General features: G+C 47.7%; 1 protein-coding gene across 6 annotated transcripts; it reads right to left on the reverse strand.

Moving 5' to 3' along the window:
- Positions 1-1,964: 1,964 nt before the first annotated feature.
- Positions 1,965-13,534, reverse strand: FAM219B (family with sequence similarity 219 member B). 6 transcript variants are annotated; one of them, XM_053596030.1, is made up of 6 exons: positions 10,518-13,534; positions 10,204-10,291; positions 9,078-9,155; positions 8,319-8,367; positions 7,167-7,280; positions 5,992-6,130 (listed from the first exon to the last, which is right to left on the reverse strand). In XM_053596030.1, exons 1-5 carry the CDS (start codon positions 10,729-10,731, stop codon positions 7,188-7,190), a joined length of 522 nt encoding a protein of 173 aa, XP_053452005.1. In that variant the 5' UTR covers positions 10,732-13,534; the 3' UTR covers positions 5,992-6,130; positions 7,167-7,187. The 6 variants fall into 6 exon arrangements, with proteins under 6 accessions (XP_053452002.1, XP_053452001.1, XP_053452004.1 ...); XM_053596031.1 differs by having other exon boundaries at positions 6,030-6,127; XM_053596027.1 differs by lacking the exon at positions 7,167-7,280 and having other exon boundaries at positions 1,965-6,127; positions 10,518-13,531.
- Between the last annotated feature and the right edge of the window lie 4,818 nt (positions 13,535-18,352).

An 18,352-nucleotide genomic window follows, 5' to 3' on the forward strand; every position in this document is an offset into this window, starting at 1 on the left:
TTGAGACGGACTCAAGCTGTCTCCCTGCATAGAGTGCTATGGCATCATAGCTCACAGCAACTCAGGCTCAAGCCACCCTCTTGCCTCAGTTTTTCTATTTTTAGTAGAGACTGGGTCCCACTTTTTGCTCAGGTTGGTCTTGAACTTGTGAGCTCAAGCAATCTACCCACCTTGGCCTCCCAGAGTGATAGGATTACAGGCATGAGCCACCACGCCCGGCCAGTGCAAGATTTTTGCTCCTGTTTTTCAACTGGCCCTAGTGCAGAGGTCAAAAAATTAGGGCTGCAGGCCAGTTGTGGCTGCGCCTGCTCATTTATAAGTATTGAAAGCATTATGGCTGCTGTTAAGCACATAGCAAAGTTGAATTGTGCCAGACTGTGTGGCCTACAAAGGCCAAACCACTGGCCCTTCAGAGTCCGCCAACCCTCCTAGAACAGTGGTTCTCAATCTTCCTAATTCCACAACCCTTTAATACAGTTCTTGTAGGTCACAGTCCACAGGTTGAGAACCGCTGTTCTGGAATATATTCAATCACTTTAGATTACAGGCCTCTGGGGATAGCATGATCCTATTTTCATTGTGAGGAAAAGCCCAGCTACCTTTCCTAAGCTAGCAGGAAGTAATTAGGAGGGCATCTATTCTCCTCTTGCCCTCTTCCAGAGGTGGGACATACATAGGCAAGGAGCTGTCCAGCTGTCTAGTTGCTGCTGGTTTCTAACATGTAATCGTAGATCCTGTCACCCCAGACTAAGCAGACTCAGACTCAGGCCACTGACTCCTTCCTATGGGGTAACGATCTAGACCAGCGTTTACAACCTTTTTTATCTCACAACACACTTGAACCTATAGTTAAACTTTCATGACATAAATTATATTGATCCAAAAAAAAAAAAAAAAAAAGAACATATTTACTGTGCTTTGAACTTGTTTTTTTTTTTTTTTTTTGGTGGTTTTTGGCCAGGGCTAGGTTTGAACTCGCCACCTTCGGCATATGGGACCGGCACCCTACTCCTTGAGCCACAGGTGCTGCCTGGACTTGTTTTTTTTTGAGACAGCCTCAAGCTGTCACCCTGGGTAGAGTGCCATGGCATTACAGCTCACAGCAACCTCCCACTCCTGGGCTCAAGCGATTCTCCTGCCTCCACCTCCCAAGTAGCTGGGACTACAGGTGCCCGCCACAACACCCGGATATTTTTGTTGTTGTTGCAGCCATAATAATCCGGGCTGGATTCGAACCTGCCAGCTCAGGTATATGTGGCTGGCGCTTTAGCTGCTTGAGCCACAGGTGCTGAGCCTTGAACTTCTTTTGAAAATTATCTTTTTTCTTCTTGAGACAGTCTCATTACATCATCCTTGGTAGAGTGCCATGGCGTCACAGCTCAAAATCTTAGGCTTAAGCAATTCTTTTGCCTCAGCCTCCCAAGTAGCTGGGATTACAGGTGCCCATCACAATGCCCACCTATTTTTTTTGTTGCAGTTGTCATTGTTTAGGAGGCCTGGGCTGGGTTTGAACCCGCAGCCTTGGTGCATGTGGCCAGTACCATGACTGTGCTGAACCATAAATTAATGATCTTTTTTGCAGTTTTGGCTGGGGCCGGGTTCGAACCTGCTACCCTTGGTATATGGGGCCAGCGCCCTACTCACTGAGCCACAGGCGCTGCCCTAAATTAACGATCTTTAAAAAATTTTGCAGTACTGGGCGGCGCCTGTGGCTCAGTGAGTAGGGCGCCAGCCCCATATGCCGAGGGTGGCAGGTTCAAACCCAAACCCGGCCAAACTGCAACCAAAAAATAGCCGGGCGTTGTGGCGGGCGCCTGTAGTCCCAGCTGCTCCGGAGGCTGAGGCAAGAGAATCGCGTAAGCCCAAGAGTTAAGAGGTTGCTGTGAGCCGTGTGATGCCACGGCACTCTACCCGAGGGCGGTACAGTGAGACTCTGTCTCTACAAAAAAAAAAAAAAAAAAAATTTTTGCAGTACTGCAATTGAAAAATCACTGGTCTAGACTGATACAAAAGAATCTTTGGGGGCCTCTTAGTATGACTTCTGTCTACACTAGACCTCTTCTATGACAGAGTTTGGGAAACCACCTCAAAAATGTTATGGGTTTTTTTGGGCTCCAAATTTCCTTCAGCTAAGTAAATAAAGATGACCTGGAAAGAAAGTGTCTGCTAAGGGGAGCCCATCCTAAAGAGAAGTGATCTGCAAGGGCCTATCCTACTCATGGTTGCCAATGGAATGGGCCCAAAATGATGCCTGTTGGGAAGAGCTGAAGGTGGGCGGATGTCCAAGAATTGCCACAAGTGGGCAATTTATGCTATTTTATCACTTCAGGATATCCAGGCCTTTCTTTAAAATCCTATTGTAAGGCTTGGTGCCTGTGACTCAAATGGCTAAGGCGCCAGCCACATACACCTGAGCTGGCAGGTTCAAATACAGCCTGGGTCTACCAAACAACAAATGACGGCTGCAACCAAGAAAAAAAATCGAGCGCTGTGGTGGGCGCCTGTGGTCCCAGCTAGTTGGGAGGTGGAGGGAGGAGAATCACTTGAGCCCAGGAGTTGGGGGTTGCTGTGAGCTGTGATGCCATGGCACTGTACCCAGGGCAACAGTTTGAGGCTCTTTCTCAAAAAAAAAAAAAAAAATCCTATTGTAAAAGAAAGTCCTGTTGCAACACAGATGCAATCTCAACTAGCACAACTGTATTTATTCTCACAAGTATGCAGAGCTGAGAAGTGCAGGCCAAGAGTTCTACAGAGTAGTATGTAAACACCATATGGTACCATTCTTATCTTCGAGGTAAGTCTCTCTCCACAGAGGGTTGTTACCTGCAGAACACCCAGCACTCTGAAATAAGGCAGTTTGCCGCTGGGCACCTTGGTGCTTTTATTGGTAGTATTTTGGTATGTGGCATTTGGCCCCCAAAACAACTGACCATTTCTACCGTGATTCACTAAGATCTGTCCCTCCAGATTCTTGCAGCTTTTTCTTTTTCTGTACGTGAGGTAGGGTCTCACTCTGTCGTGTGTGATTGCACTCTAGAGTATACCGGTGCAATCATAGCTCATTGCAACTTCCAAGTCTTGGGTTCAAATTACCTTCTTGTCCCAGCCTCCCAAGTAGCTAAGAACACATGTACATGCCACCATGCCTAGTTGGTTTTATAAAATTTTTCTAGACAGGGTCTTGGTATGTTGCCTAGGCTAGTCTCAAACTCCTGGCCTCATGCAGTCCTCCAACCTTGGCCTCCCAAAGGGTTGAGATTATAGGCATGAACCATGAGCCTGGCCCACTGCAGCTTTTTATTTTGTTGTTGCAGTTTTTGGTCAGGGCCAGGTTTGAACCCACCACCTCTGGTATATGGGACTGGTGCTCTATTCTTTGAGCCACAGGCACTGCCTGCCCTCCCCTCCCCACCCCCCCGCAGCTTTTTCTACAAGGTAATGCCCTCCTACATGGGGTCAACCAGCTCTGAAAAATCCTTCCCAGGGGCAATCACAGCCTAATACCAGTGTTGATGATTCAGCACCCACCCAGAGGGCCTTGGTTTTAGGGTCCTGCCACACTCAATACTACCAGCTAAAATGCCCAGGCTACTCTGCCCTAACCAACTGCCCTACAGAAATGTGGTTCCATACTTGGCTTCCATAGCCACATTCTGATCCCACTGGGTTTCTCACCACTGTCTTTACACTGTCCTCCTTTTTTTTTTTTTTTGTAGAGACAGAGTCTCACTGTACCGCCCTCGGGTAGAGTGCCGTGGCGTCACACGGCTCACAGCAACCTCTAACTCTTGGGCTTACGTGATTCTCTTGCCTCAGCCTCCTTTTTTTTTTTAACACTATCTTCCTATTCTGATCCAATTCCACATGTATACTTCACCTTTACAGAAACCAGAAAGGCCTGGACACAGTCCCTGGGGATGGGGAAGGGGTTCAGAGTAGAGATGCTCTTATCCTCTACAGGCATTTACACAGTAATCCACAGGGTTTACTATAGGCTTTATTATAGCCTGAATGTTGGGCTCCTGGGGAGAGCTGCAGAGTCCCATTCCAGGACAGATTAACAGTTGCTTCCCTGTTCCTGAGATCACAAGCTGGTATGCCTCGGCACTGTCCCACCTCCCTCCTGTGATGCTGCTTGCTAATGAGAGCAAATCAGCCCCTAGATACTATATGTTCCTCTCAACCTTCCACAATTTGAGAAAAACACAAAGATAATATTAGTAGGGTTATCTTTCTCAGTCTTCTAATCACCTCCTATAGTAAAGCCAAAGGAGACCACGTCATCCCTCATGTGCCTCTAGTGGTCCCAGGATGTTGACTGAAGCAAGAGACCAGACATTTTCCTATATGGGGCCTACACCCCAGTCTTGACTACCGTGCCCCTTAGGCTGAGAAGAACCCTGTGGATGCTTACTCAAACCTCACCATAGTCGTGAATGAGGCAAGAAAAAAAAAGGAACTACTAAAAAATTCTATGAAGGCCTGGGTAGCAAGAGATGCTATCCAGAGGCTGGGGTGTGATGGTCACAGGGGAAATTAAGCCTGTTTCTGTTGTGTTCAGGCTGGAGTGCCAAGAGGCTATGTTACACTCAGAAGTCTACCATAAAGCCCAATCCTGAGCATCCACATGAGGACTACGCTGTGCTGGGAACAATCTGGCAACAGAATGGACCTCTGCACTGGCAGATTAATCTCAGGCTGGGGGCTACGAGCTAGCTTAGTTCTCTCCTCCCCACTCTGGGTCAAAGCCCACACACCCTCACCAGTATACCTACTCTCACCCATTGTTACTGCTCCAGTTAAAAAAGCTTAACAAGAAGGCACCAGACTGTTCCCTGCAGCTCCCTCTGCTGGTAATAAGAAGAACTGCAGGCTGCTGGGGCCAGGTCCAGGACCTTTAAACCAACTTTAGCTAGAAAACTCTGAGACTAGTCAAGACCAAAAAAATACAAATAAATAAATATGTTCATGTTGGGACAGTGTTTCTCTAACTAGGGAAGGGCTGACCAGAATCACTAACCCATCCAGGTCCAGGGATTCTGGAAGCCATGATCCTGTTGAGTAATTAAGCAACCTGGTATATATAATCCTGCCAGGTGCAATCTAAAGGACACAGGGGCTCAGCGTCTGTGGCTCAAGGGGCTAAGGCACCAGCCACATACAACTGAGCTGGCGGGTTCGAATCCAGCCCAGGCCTGTCAAAAAACAATGATGGCTGCAACCAAAAAAAAGTTGGGAGTTGTGGCGGGCACCTGTGGTCCCAGCTACTTGTGAGGTGGAGGCAGGAGAATTGCTTGAGCCCAGGAGTTGGAGGTTGCTGTGAGCTGTGATGCCACAGCACTCTACCCAGGGCGACAGCTTGAGTCTCTAACTCAGAAAAGAAAAAGAAAAAAAAAAAAAAAAAAAAAAGACGGACAAGGGGACCCACTTTACACTTAAAGGTCAAACCTGTAACTCAGAGCTGGGAAGAAGAGGTCAACATATGGAATTTCCTGAACTGGTCTAAAACAGCTACATTCTTTTTCAGATTCCCAGTTATAAGCCATAAAGTACTATTTTCTGCCTCCACACAGCACTATCCAGCACATACTAAGCACAAAAGTTATCCTTTTTCCCCTCATAAAGCGCCATGACAAATACCAGTCAATAAGGCTCCAAGTGTTTCCCTTAGCCACTCTTGTCACCCACCAAAAAAGCCAAAATTCCATTGTTCCTGCTCTCATTAAAGTGGCTTTTCTGAACTCTGCTACAACAGCAGAGAAAACTGCAGAATTCCATCTCTGCTCCACAGCCCAGATGGGGACCTCTGGCCTGAGAAGCACCAGATAAGGGCTAGCCATATGCCATCGACTTCCCAGAGGGCCAGTACTTCCAGGGACTCTGGGCTCGCAGCAGTTCCCAAACATTCTGTGAGCTGTGAAGGGCCACCAGGGTGAGCAGGGCCCATCTTGGAGGGTTATATCTACTGGAGGGTACAGGAGGAAGAGTCCCCAAGACAGCACCAGCAGCAAGAGCAGGCTGAAGAGGCGATGGGCTTAGGGGGAATGAGGTCTAAGTCCTCGTCATCTGGAATCTCATCCAGGTGATACCCATCTTGGAGCAGCTGCCGGCTCATGTCCTGGTTCACCTGCTAAGAGAAGAGGAGAGAACTATAAGCCAAGACGCAAAGCAGAAATAACTGCTGCACCAAAGACATTCCCTTACCAGGGTTTCCAGTCCATGTTCTACTCCCAGGCCAACCCTGTACATCCCTGAACCACAGGAGGAAGAGCCACCTTCCCCTAGTTGTGCCTCACTTAGCAGTGAGCCTTTGGCTTGTACTGTCACTGATTGCCACAGGACCTGTTCTCACTGGAATCCTGAGGCATCTGATATAAATATCAAATTCCAGATTATGTTTGCAAGGTTATGAATGCCCTTACCTTTCCTACTGGGAACATAGACTGGTTCCTATCAAGGCTGAAGAATATGCAACAATAAAAGAATGGCCCAAAGTAGTAGAATAATATGAGTTACAGTGGAAAGGGGTGGGGAGCAGCTTTGTCTATACTGCCAGTTAGATGGGCTATCTTTCAATGTCAGCAGAGCTGGGTCCCTGCAGAGTAGAACCTGTCAGCCTGGTTTATAAATGCAGCTGAGAAAAACCGTAGGACTTCCTCTGGGTCATTGCTTAGTTTTCTTTTTAGTTTTAACACTTAGCCACTCAAGCACTCAAGGAGGACATAACTTGCAAACTACCTCTATTCTCTTTGACAGAAACCCAAGAGATTAACCAAGGATTTCCAGGAGAATAAGAGAAAATACTGGTGGTGTATTTCCTCAGCACAACTCTGTCAAAAGAAGCTGTACGTGCCAAAAGTTTCTATCCCTGTGTTTCTTTCTTTTTTTTTTCCTCAGTGTTTCACTCTGTCACCCTGGATAGAGGGCCATAGCGTCATATAGCTCACAGTAACTTCAAACTCCTGGGCTCAAGCAATCCTTTTGCCTCAGCCTCCCGAGTAGCTGGGACTACAGCTGTCGGCCACCACACCCAGCTAGTTTTTCTATTTTTAGTAGAGATGGGGTCTCCCTCTTGCTCAGGCTGGCCTCAAACTCCAGAGCTCAAGCAATCCACCCTCTTCGGTCTCCCAGAGTACTGGGATTATAGGCACAAGTCTGTCCCATACTTGTGTTTCTGTCTGGAACAATCACTCTGGAGATATGTCATCAAGGCCAGCCCAGGAACGCATCAGTCTGAGACCCCATAAATGGAACAACTGAAGGAACAGAAGTTGTCTGGCCTAGAAGAAAGCAAGCTTAGTGAAGGATGGCTGGAGAAGGGTCAGGAATGCTGACCTCAGATGAAAGACATCAAAAGGCAGGCTAGAGTTACTGTGTGACACTGGAAGAGGGACAAGGACCAATAAGTCCAGGCTACAAGGATCATTTCAGATTAATAAGGAAGACTTTCTCCACATAAGGAACTGTGTGTAAGGTTTGGCGCCTGTAGCACAGTGGTTACAGCACCAGCCACATATACCGAGGCTGGCAGGTTCAAACTCAGCCCAGGCCAGCTAAACAACAATGACAACTACAACAAAAAAATACTCAGGCGTTGTGGTGGGCACCTGTAGGCCCAGCTACTCAGGAGGCTGAGGCAAGAGAACCACTTAAGCCTAAGAGTTAGAGGCTGGCTCGGCGCCTGTGGCTCAAGCAGCTAAGGCGCCAGCCACATACACCTGAGCTGGCGGGTTCAAATCCAGCCTGGGCCCGCCAAACAACAATGATAGCTGGGTATTGTGGCGGGCGCCTGTAGTCCTAGCTACTTGGGAGGTGGAGGCAGGAGAATCGTTTGAGCCCAGGAGTTGGAAGTTGCTATGAGCTGTGATGCCACAGCACTCTACCAAGGGCGATGTAGAAAGACTCTGTCTCAAAAAAAAAAAAAAAGAAAGAAAAGGAACTGTGTCTACGTTGAGGGGAGAGTGGGCAGCAAAGCTTCTTGGAGGCAGTGAGCACCCAATACAAGAAGCATTCAAATAAATAGAGGCTAGTAAAATACTTGGCTGGGATCTATCAAGAGGATTTCTTTTCTAAGCTATGGCCTAGAAGATTTCTGAGGTCATTTCCAGCTCTGAAGGAATATGGTCTCTTGGATTTTCAACAGCCCTCCTCAGACACCTATACCTCTGGCTGGGGGAAGAGGACAGAGTGGAAGATTGGAGAACAGACCAGAAGTCTGGCACAGTGCTGTGCACACAGCAGGCACCAAACAAGCATTTGGCAGTGGTGGTGAAGCTGCCTGCAGACTGGCCCCGCGCAGAAAGATGCTCTGGACTTGCCTCTGCAGAGGAATACCCGGAGGAGTATCTGGATTCCAGTTCCCCATCACTAAGAGAAAAGGAAAACAGTCAGTTTAGGGGGACATCTGTGGAACACAGCTGCAAATGGCAAGGTGGAGAGCGTGCAAGGGTGTCTGGAGGACTTATAAAGCAAGGACTTCACATCCTAAAACTCAAACTCAGAATGTGCCTTGAGGAAAAGTAGTTCCTTCGATTGGATCTTGTAGGGACAGGGTCACTCTTGTTAACAGTCCAGACATAATAGTGCAGGATGATTCCCCCAAATAACACTGGTTCCCCAAATCCTAGAGTAGCATGATTTCTACGAGTCATCTAACCAAGCCAGGAAGGCATAGTGCCCAGAAGAAAAAAGACTTGGGATGTACATGAATGACCTTGGAGGAGACAAGAACAAGTAAAGGCACCAAGCCATCTGCAGTTCTATCCAAGTCACTCAACAAGGGATGTTTCTTTTCTTTTCTTTTTTTCTGAGACAGAATCTCACTCTGTCATCTCAGTAGAGTACTGTGACATCACAACTCACAGCAACCTCAAACTCTTGGGCTTAAATGAGTCTCTTGCCTCAGCCTCACAAGTAGCTGGGACTACAGGGCCCAGCTATTTATTTTTTGTTGTCATTATTGTTTAGCAGAGCCAGGCCGGGCTTGAACCCGCCAGCCCCAGTGCATGTGGCCAGCGCCCTAACCATTGAGCTATGGGCACCAAGCCCCAAGGGATGTTTCCAAGGAAAGCACTCACCTGTCAGAGTCGAGGGACACCAGGTTTTCATCTGGAGTCTGGCTAAGAGCAGTATAGCCCTTGTTAAATTTTACTGCCCTGAGGAAGAAGAGACCAAGCATTGATGAAAGCACTGGCATTTCACAGGAAAAGCTGGAGTCCTTGCCCCTATAGGAAAAGAACTGTGGGGCAGTGCCTGTGGCTCAAGGAGTAGGGCACTGGCCCCATATACCGGAGTTGGTGGGTTCAAACCAAGCCCCAGCCAAAAAAAAGAAAAAGAACTGTGCTATTCCTGTCTTGCCTTCTATGTGGCCACACAGCCGCCATTGCCTACAGTTCTGTGTACTAATTAATTCTTTCTTTTTTTTCTTTTTGAGACAGAGTCTCACTATGTCACCCTCGGTAGAGTGCGATGGAATCACAGCTCACAGCAAACTCAAACTCTTGGGCTTAAGTGAGTCTCTTGCCTCAGCCTCCCAAGTAGCTGGGACTAAAGGCACCCCCCACAATGCTCAGCTATTTTTTTGTTGCAGTTGGCATTGTTGTTTAGCAGGTCCAGGCCAGTCTTGAACCAGCCAGTCTCAGGCCATGTACAAATTTCTCTTGCCACTTCCCTCCACTGCTCTAGAGAAAAAACACACCTCCCCTTTCATGAATCAGGAAAAGCACTCTCCCCCACCACCACTTTACTTAACCAGAGCACAGAAAAACTGCAAGTCCATGGGCAAACTCCTTCACTTATCCAAATTTTAACTCTTATCTGTAAAAGGAGGCACTGGATAAGGTATTATCCAGCTCTAAGAGTTTAATATTCTGTTTAAAACAAAACAAAACACTAGCTGTTCCCTCAGTGCTCTCCATCCTCATTCCTGGGGACTCCAGCCACCATTCTTCTCCCTAATTGGAAACTCAGTGAATGATCCGGAGCAGTGATAGAACCCCCTTATTCCAAAGCCTTTTCCTGATACCGTCACATCTATAAAAGAAGTTGTCTTCCCATTTTAAAGATAGTGAACCTGACAGGCTGCTGTCAAGGGAATTCACTAGCTCGTCCTTAACGACGTTAGCACCCTGTCTCCCAGTCTGAGGGAGGCTGAAGGACTTTTCTGAAAGCTGTCCGCATAGAGGAGGTGGCGCCTGCTGAGACCTTTTCCCTGAAGAGTCGGGGCGGTTCGGCGAGGCCCCCAGCATGCCTTTTCTCCGCAGAACGGCCTTGGCCAGGTCCCGGTGCTTCTCTGGAAGTTAAAGGGCTCGGGTGAGCCAGATCTTCCCCACCCTGCAGTGTCTCCCGAACTCGGGAGGTCACTCTTTCCGAACGGGTTTTCAGGGGCGGGAGCAGGCTGCAGCTAACCATTCCCTTTAGGAGACAGGCCCCGCGGAATTCCGGAGCCCGCCCTGGGGAGCCTGCAGCCCGCAGTCCGCTGGGGCAGAGACCTCCCCCCACCATCCGGCTACACTCACGGAGCTTGGCTTGAATAGAGGGTGCGCGCGTCACCAAGTAGGGCCCCCTCTTCTCCATGGCGGCGGGAGTGCGCTCCCCCGGCCGGAGGGCTCTGGTACTGCTCTGCACAGAGAGTGGTCCTGCAGCTCCGTCAGCTCGGCCGGTGGCCCCGCCGGACCGAAGTCCTGGGACCTCAGTCGGGACCGCGCGCCCGGTGGGGTCCGCTGTCGCCATGCCCTGGCCACGCCCCGCCGGTGGCGCAGCCCCGCCCAGTGTCTAAGAAAACGTCGTCCGGGCGGGGACCGGCTCTCCTTTAGCAAGATGGCGGCGCGCAAGCGCCGGGCTGTACCATCAGGACCGTTCCGGCCTCGCCCTGCTTTGGGGCTGCGCGGTGCGAGTCCCAACATTTGGGTTCAGTTCGGAATCTGGTCGGGCTGAACTTGGCAATGTTTAGCCTCAGTTCTATCTCTAGTGAAAATGTATTGATATTGGGGGCAGTAGGTGTGCGTCAGCCTGCCGTTCATGCCCTGGTCACGGCAGAGCTGACTCGGGAGGGCATGGCTTGCACAGAAAATAGTCGAATGAGGAGGAAAAATATCAGGACCCTTCTCCAGAAAAGGAAATAGGCCTAAGAAATTCAAGGACTTTGCTGAGGGGACACAATTAGAGGCACAACAAACCCCATCTTTTTCTTAACATCACTCAGAACCTAAGAATGCCAGGCCTAACCCTCTGAAGGCCTCGGTTAACTTATTTTAAAAAGGACCACTGTCATTACCCGTCCTGCAGTGATAAAGGCAAACAGGCGCTAGAAAAGAGGGTAAAAGTGCACTCGGAGTCTGTGTGTGGTAGGGTGTATGTCAAAGCTCTTGACTCTCTGGCTCCCAAGGGATGTGCTTGTGGCTGACTGGAAAAAAATCTCTAGATTTTTGTAGGAACTGCTAAATCTCATGAGGCTGTCCCTAGGCTAATTTATTGGCCACTACAGGGTAGGTCAATAGTGTGCAACCTCTGAGCCCTCAGGGCCACGCACACTGTTGTGCAGTAATTTGCCTTGGTAGTAGGGTCAAGGTTTTGTGGGGCGTTTTTAAGACAGTCTCACTATGTCGCCTTCGGTAGAAGGCTGTGGCATGTAGCTCACAGCAACCTCAAACCCTTGGGCGCAAGTGATTCTCTTGCCTCAGCCTTCTTAGTATCTGGGACTACAGGCACCCACCACAACGCCTGGCTATTTTTAGAGATGAGGTCTTGCTCAGGCTCAGTCTGGTCTGGAACCTGTGAGCTCAGGTAATCCACCAGCCCTAGCCTCCCAGGTGTTGGGATTACAGGAGTGAGCCACTGGGCCTGACCGGGTTGAGTTTTTTTTTTAAAAGCCGAATCTTCATTTTGTCACTCGGTAGAGTGCTATGGTGTCACAGCTCGCAATAACCTCAAACTCTTGGGCACAAGAGATCCTCTTGCATCAGCTTCCCAAGTAGGTGGAACTATAGGCGCCTTCCACAACCCCCAGCTATTTTTCAGGGACCAGGTCTCTCTCTTGCTCAGGCAATCCACCTGCCTCGGCCTCCCAGAATGCCATTATAGGTGTGAGCAACCACGCCCAGCCCTCAAGCTAAGGTTTTTGAAAAATCAGAAGCACAAAGGAATCCTTACTATTTGGATAGATTCCCTTCCTTCCCCCAACCCCCCAACTCCATGGATGATCTGTTAAGACTGTTTTTGACCTCTAGAAACAGCAGATTCATATGACTTAATATTTAATCCTCAGGACTTCCCAATGAAGTGGGTAGTTACTCCTGTTACAGAAATGAGAGTCAGACTTGGTCAGATCCATCAATTATGTGATAAACCAGGGATTTGTATCTAGGTGGACTCCAAAGGTGGTTTTCTCCTGGCTGTCTCACCTGAAAAACTGATGGGAGACCTCACCAAGGGCCAAATAAAATGTGATCAAAACCCACTTGATAAGCTTGGAGCCTGTAGCACAGTGGTTATGGCGCCAGCCACATACACCAAAGGTGGTGGGTTCGAAACCGGCCAGAGCCAGCTAAACAACTGCAACAAAAAAATAGCCGGGTGTTGCAGAGAGCTCCTGTAGTCCCAGCTACTTGGGAGGCTGAGACAAGAGAATCGTTTAAGCCCAAGAGTTGGTGGTGGTTGTGAGCTGTGACGCCACGCCACTCTACTGAGGGTGACACAGTGAGACTTTGTCTAAAACAAAAACCCACTTGATGTCATAAAATCACCAGGAACTTACAGCAAAAGTTAGAGCCTTCAAACATGCTCCCTCTGAATCTTCATCAGTGATGCTCTGTTAATTGTGACTGAACATAGACTCAGAATCCAGATTATTGGATCTGTCACTGGCAAATTGCCTGTTTATGTCTCGATTTTATAGCTGAGAAATGGGGACAGTAATAGAAACTACATAATGCGATTGTGAAGTTAAATTGCAAAGTGCTGGCTCAGTGCTTGTAGCTCAGTGGCTAGAGCACTGGCCACATACACCAAGGCAGGCAGGTTCCAACCCAACCTGGGCCTGCTAAACAACTGCAACCAAAATTAGCTGGGTGTTGTGGCAGGAGCCTGTAGTCCCAGCTACTTGAGAGGCTGTGGCAAGAGAATCACTTAAGCCAAGAGTTAGAGGTTGCTGTGAGCTGTGATGCCATTGCACTCTACTGAGGGTTACATAGTGACACTGTCTCAAAAAAAAAAAAAAAAATTGCAAAGTGCTTAGAACAGCCCCTGGCATATAGTAAGTGCTCAAGAAATGTATTAGAACTGGGTGCAGTGTTAGATTAGGGTTAGATTCTTACTAACCCTAAACCCAGCACTCTGGGAGACCCAGATGGGTGGACTGCTTCAACTCAGGAGTTTGAGACAAGCCTGAGCAAAAGCAAGACCTCTACCTCTACTAAAAATAAATAAATTAGCCTGGCATAGCAGGCGCCTGTAGTCTCCTCAGCTACTCAGGAAGTTGAGCCACAGGATCACTTTACCCCAGGAGTTTGAGGTTGCTATGAGCTATGATAATGCCATAGCACTCAACCCAGGGTGTCAGAGTGAGACTCTGTCTCAAAAAAAAAAAAAAAAGGGCGGCGCCTGTGGCTCAGTTGGTAAGGCGCCAGCCCCATTTACCGAGGGTGGCAGGTTCAAACCCGGCCCCAGCCAAACTGCAACCAAAAAAAAAAAAAATAGCCGGGTGTTGTGGTGGGCGCCTGTAGTCCCAGCTACTCGGGAGGCTGAGGCAAGAGAATCGCTTAAGCCCAAGAGTTGGAGGTTGCTGTGAGCTGTGTGAGGCCATGGCACTCTACCCAGGGCCATAAAGTGACACTCTGTCTCTACAAAAAAAAAAAAAAAAAGTATGCTATTATTACACAAACTTTATACAGCAGCAAAAGTATTTAGTGTTTATTCTCTTATTTGACTTTGCATTCCTCAAGGGCAGACTGCCTTACTCTTTCTGTAGCCATTGTTTCTAGCATAAGGTCACAGTAATAAGTATTTGTCGAATGAATATCCTATTCTCCCCTACACTTTTTTTTTTTTTTTTGAGACAACTCGCTCCATTGCCCAGGCTAAAGTGCCCAGGAGTCAGTATAGCTCACAGCAACCCGAAATTCCTGGGTTCAGCCATAGCCTCCTGAGTAGCTGAAACACCAGGCTAACTTTTCTATTTTCCATAGAGATAGGGGTCTTGCTTAGGCAGGTCTCAAACTCCTGAGCTCACATGATCCACCTAAGTTTTGGCCTCCCAGAGTGCTAGGGTCACAGTGAGCCATCACGATTGGCCCCATGTTTGAACTTTAAATGCTATCTCCATTCAGGTAGCATAAGCCTCTACCCAGCCTGAAACGATACCTATTCATATCAAGTAAACTGCCAGCCATTAAAAGTGGCTGGGCCCCTCAAGTTGGGCCCCCTGTTTTAGACTGTTTTGATCACACAGTTTGTTGCAAACAGGGTCCTCCCAAATGAGGTCCCACCAAATCCATTCAGGCAAACACACGTCTGTTACAAATGTTGTCCTCCCAAAGTTCCCCCAAATCCATTAAGGCATCACATCCTTAAGGTGTACATTCACGTAGGTGCCTTATAAGAGGCTGAACCAAACCTTCAGGTAGGAGGACTCCATGAGAATTCTTCTTCACTTCGTTGTGCTATTACAAATGCAGACTCACTCTATTTCCCAGGGTGGAATACAGTGGTAGGACCGTAGCTCTCTATATGTCCTTGAACTCCTGGATTCAAGTGATCCTCCCTTGCTAGCCTCCCAAGTGGATGGGGTTACAGGTGCTGAACCACTGTGCCAGGTATCACAAATTTTTTTTTTGGCCTGGGCCAGGTTTGAAACTGCCACCTCTGGTATATGAGGCTGGCCCTACTCCTTGAGCTGCAGGTGCCGCCCACAATTTTTTTTTTTTTTTTTTTGAGACAGGGTCTCAAGCTGTTGCTTTGGGTAGAGTGCTGTGGCATCACAGCTCACACCACCCTCCAATTCTTGGGCTCAGGCGATCCTCTTACCTCAGTTTTTCTATTTTTAGTAGAGCCAGGACCTTGCTTTTGCTCAGGCTGGTCTCAAATTCCTGAGCTCAAGCAATTCACCCTCTTCAGCCTCCCAGAGTGGTAGGATTACAGGCGTGAGCCACCACAATTTTTTAAAAAACAAAAAAATGCAACCATCAATAATATACTAATGAACAAATAAGGCTATGTTCCAATAAAAACTTGGTTATGGACACTACATTCTGAATTTCATACAATTTTCACATCATGAAATATCTTCTGTTGATTTTTTTTTTTTTTTTGCAGTTTTGGCCAGGGCCGGGCTTCAACCCACTACCCCTAGTATATGGGGCCAGCGCCCTACTCCTTGAGCCACAGGCGCCACCCTGATTTTTTTTTTTTTTTTGTAGCACTCTCCCTCTGTTGCCCTGGGGTTGAGTGCAATGGCATCATCATAGCTTGCAGCAAACTCAAATTCTTGGGCTCAAGAGGGCCTCCTGTATGAGCTCCCCTGAGTAGGTGGGACTACAGGAGCCTGCCACAATGTCCAGCTAGTTTTTCTATTTTTAGTAGAGATGGGGTCTCGCTCTTCCTCAGATTGGTCTTGAATTCCTAAGTTCAAGCAATCTGCCCATTTTGGTGCTAGGATTACAGGCATAAATCCATGGGGACTGATGAGAGTACTTTCTCTACCATTGACAAAAGCTGCTCTCCTCTTTCTTGATTTTTTTTTCTTTTTTTGAGACAGTCTCATTATGTCACCCTGGGTAGAGTGCTGTGACCTCACAGCTCACAGCAATCTCAAACTCTTGGGCTTAAATGATGCTCTTGCCTTAGCCTCCCAAGTAGCTAGGACTACAGACACCTACCACAAGGCCTGGCTATTTTTTGGTTGCAGTTGTCATTGTTGGTTAGCAGGCCCAGGCAGGGTTCAAACCTGCCTGTCTCGGTGTATGTGGCCGGTGCCCTAACCACTGAACTACAGGCGCCGAGCCATTCTCTTTCCCTCTAAATGTACCTACTTCCACAAATTCAGGCTTTAGCCTAGTTCACACCTGCCTCTAAATGGTCTCCTTGGAAGTCTTACCTTTTCCTGTTTCAAACCTTATAATCTTCTCTCTAAAGTGTCTTTTTAGAGCTAGATCTAGACCTATTTTCCTCATCAACGCTGAAAAATTAAACAGATCCAGAATTAAATGTAGCAACCTCCCCACTGTGCTCTATGCTCCCCCACTCTGCGCTAAGCTCTCCTTTTTACCGACTCCTATTTTCCTATGAATGGCATCATCATTCAAATCTGTAAAACCAGACTTCCTAGTTTTCATTTTCCCCTCATTAAATTATCAACTATACCTCAATAATGAGATGCTTAAAAGTCAAATCTTTCCATTTCTACTCCTACACTAATTAAAAATCCTCATTAAGGGCGGCGCCTGCGGCTCAGTCGGTAGGGCGCCGGCCCCATATACTGAGGGTGACGGGTTCAAACCCGGCCCCGGCCAAACTGCAACAAAAAAATAGCCGGGCGTTGTGGCGGGCGCCTGTAGTCCCAGCTACTCGGGAGGCTGAGGCAAGAGAATCGCTTAAGCCCAGGAGTTGGAGGTTGCTGTGAGCTGTGTGAGGCCACAGCACTCTACCGAGGGCCATAAAGTGAGACTCTGTCTCTACAAAAAAAAAAAAAAATCCTCATTAAGTCATAACCACACTGTACACATACAACTCCACGACTTTTGTCCCTACCTCCAGTGTTTCTGGGCTCCAGTTCTGTCTCTCCTGTTGATTATTCTACCTTCAGTCAATGACATGTTTGATATACAGTACCTGTTCAATAAGTGCTTGCAGCATGAATACCATCATAGCATTTCTTTCATCCTTATAGATAATTGTGAACCTATATTCCCTCCTCTACTCCATCCCATAGACCTTTATTCATTTTGCCTTTCTCTTCCCTATATGTTATCAACCTATGACACTGGCAAGATCTTTTATTCAGTTAATTATGGTAAATCTTTTAGATCTTTGTAACTGAGTAAGATTTAAATGGGATTATGTACGTACATATGAGAGCTGTTTAAAAAAGAGAAAATCCTCCTCCTCCCCCAGTTGTGCAAAGCCCAAACATGTCATACAAAATTACCCTTTCGACTGAGTATTAACACCCCACCCTCATCCTCTAGGCTTCAACTGAAATGTCATTTCTTCAAAAGCCTTTTACCCACATGTATGTTCATAAAATCTTCCATGACATATCTATATATGTGATTCTTTAGTATCACTCTCATTAACTCATCCCCTATATTCAGGATTTACGAGGGCAGAACTATGTGTTCATTCCTGGGAGGAAGCAACATGGAAAGGATCTGGAAAAAAGTTAGGGAAAAGTGGTCACTGGGATGCTATACCACATGGAGTGAAAGTGAAAAAGCTGGGCAAGGGCGGTGCCTGTGGCTCAGTGAGTAGAGCACCAGCCCCATATATCAAGTTTGAACCCAGCCCCGGCCAAACAACAACAAAAAAATAGCCGGGCGTTGCGGCGGGTGCCTGTCGTCCCAGCTTCTCAGGAGGCTGAGGCAAGGAGTTGGAAGTTGCTGTGAGCTGTGATGCTATGGCATCTACCGAGGGTGATATAGTGATATTCTGTCTATAAAAAAAAAAGAAAAAGCTAGGCAAAAGGGAGACCAAATTTTAGAAACACAGCCTACTAACTCACATTAAACAAACATATGTGCTGATTATTTCACTTTTCTACTTCTTTTTTTTTTTTTTTTGGTAGAGACAGAGTCTCACTGTACCGCCCTCCGGTAGAGAGCCGCGGCGTCACACGGCTCACAGCAACCTCTAACTCCTGGGCTTACGCGATTCTCTTGCCTCAGCCTCCCGAGCAGCTGGGACCACAGGCGCCTGCCACAATGCCCGGCTATTCTTTTGTTGCAGTTTGGCCGGGGCTGGGTTCGAACTCGCCACCCTTGGCGTATGGGGCTGGCGCCAGGGAATGATAAGCTCTCATCTAATGGGCACAATGTAAGAGAACATGGCACACCTCCTGGGTGAGGAGCTCAACTACAACTCCAACTTTACCCAACACAAACAATGTAACTTAATTCTTTATACCCTCATATTAATCTCAAATTAAAAAAAAAAAAAAAAGAACCCTACACTCCTCATAGGCCCTGAACCCGGTAAAGGAAACTCCCTGGGGAAAGGATTTTCTGATAGAGGATCAACCTTTTTTTTTTTCTTTTTTTTTGTAGAGACAGAGTCTCACTTTATGGCCCTCGGTAGAGTGCCATGGCCACACACAGCTCACAGCAACCTCCAACTCCTGGGCTTAAGCGATTCTCTTGCCTCA

This window comes from Nycticebus coucang, chromosome 6, assembly GCF_027406575.1.
Source record: "Nycticebus coucang isolate mNycCou1 chromosome 6, mNycCou1.pri, whole genome shotgun sequence".
NCBI lineage: Eukaryota > Metazoa > Chordata > Mammalia > Primates > Lorisidae > Nycticebus > Nycticebus coucang.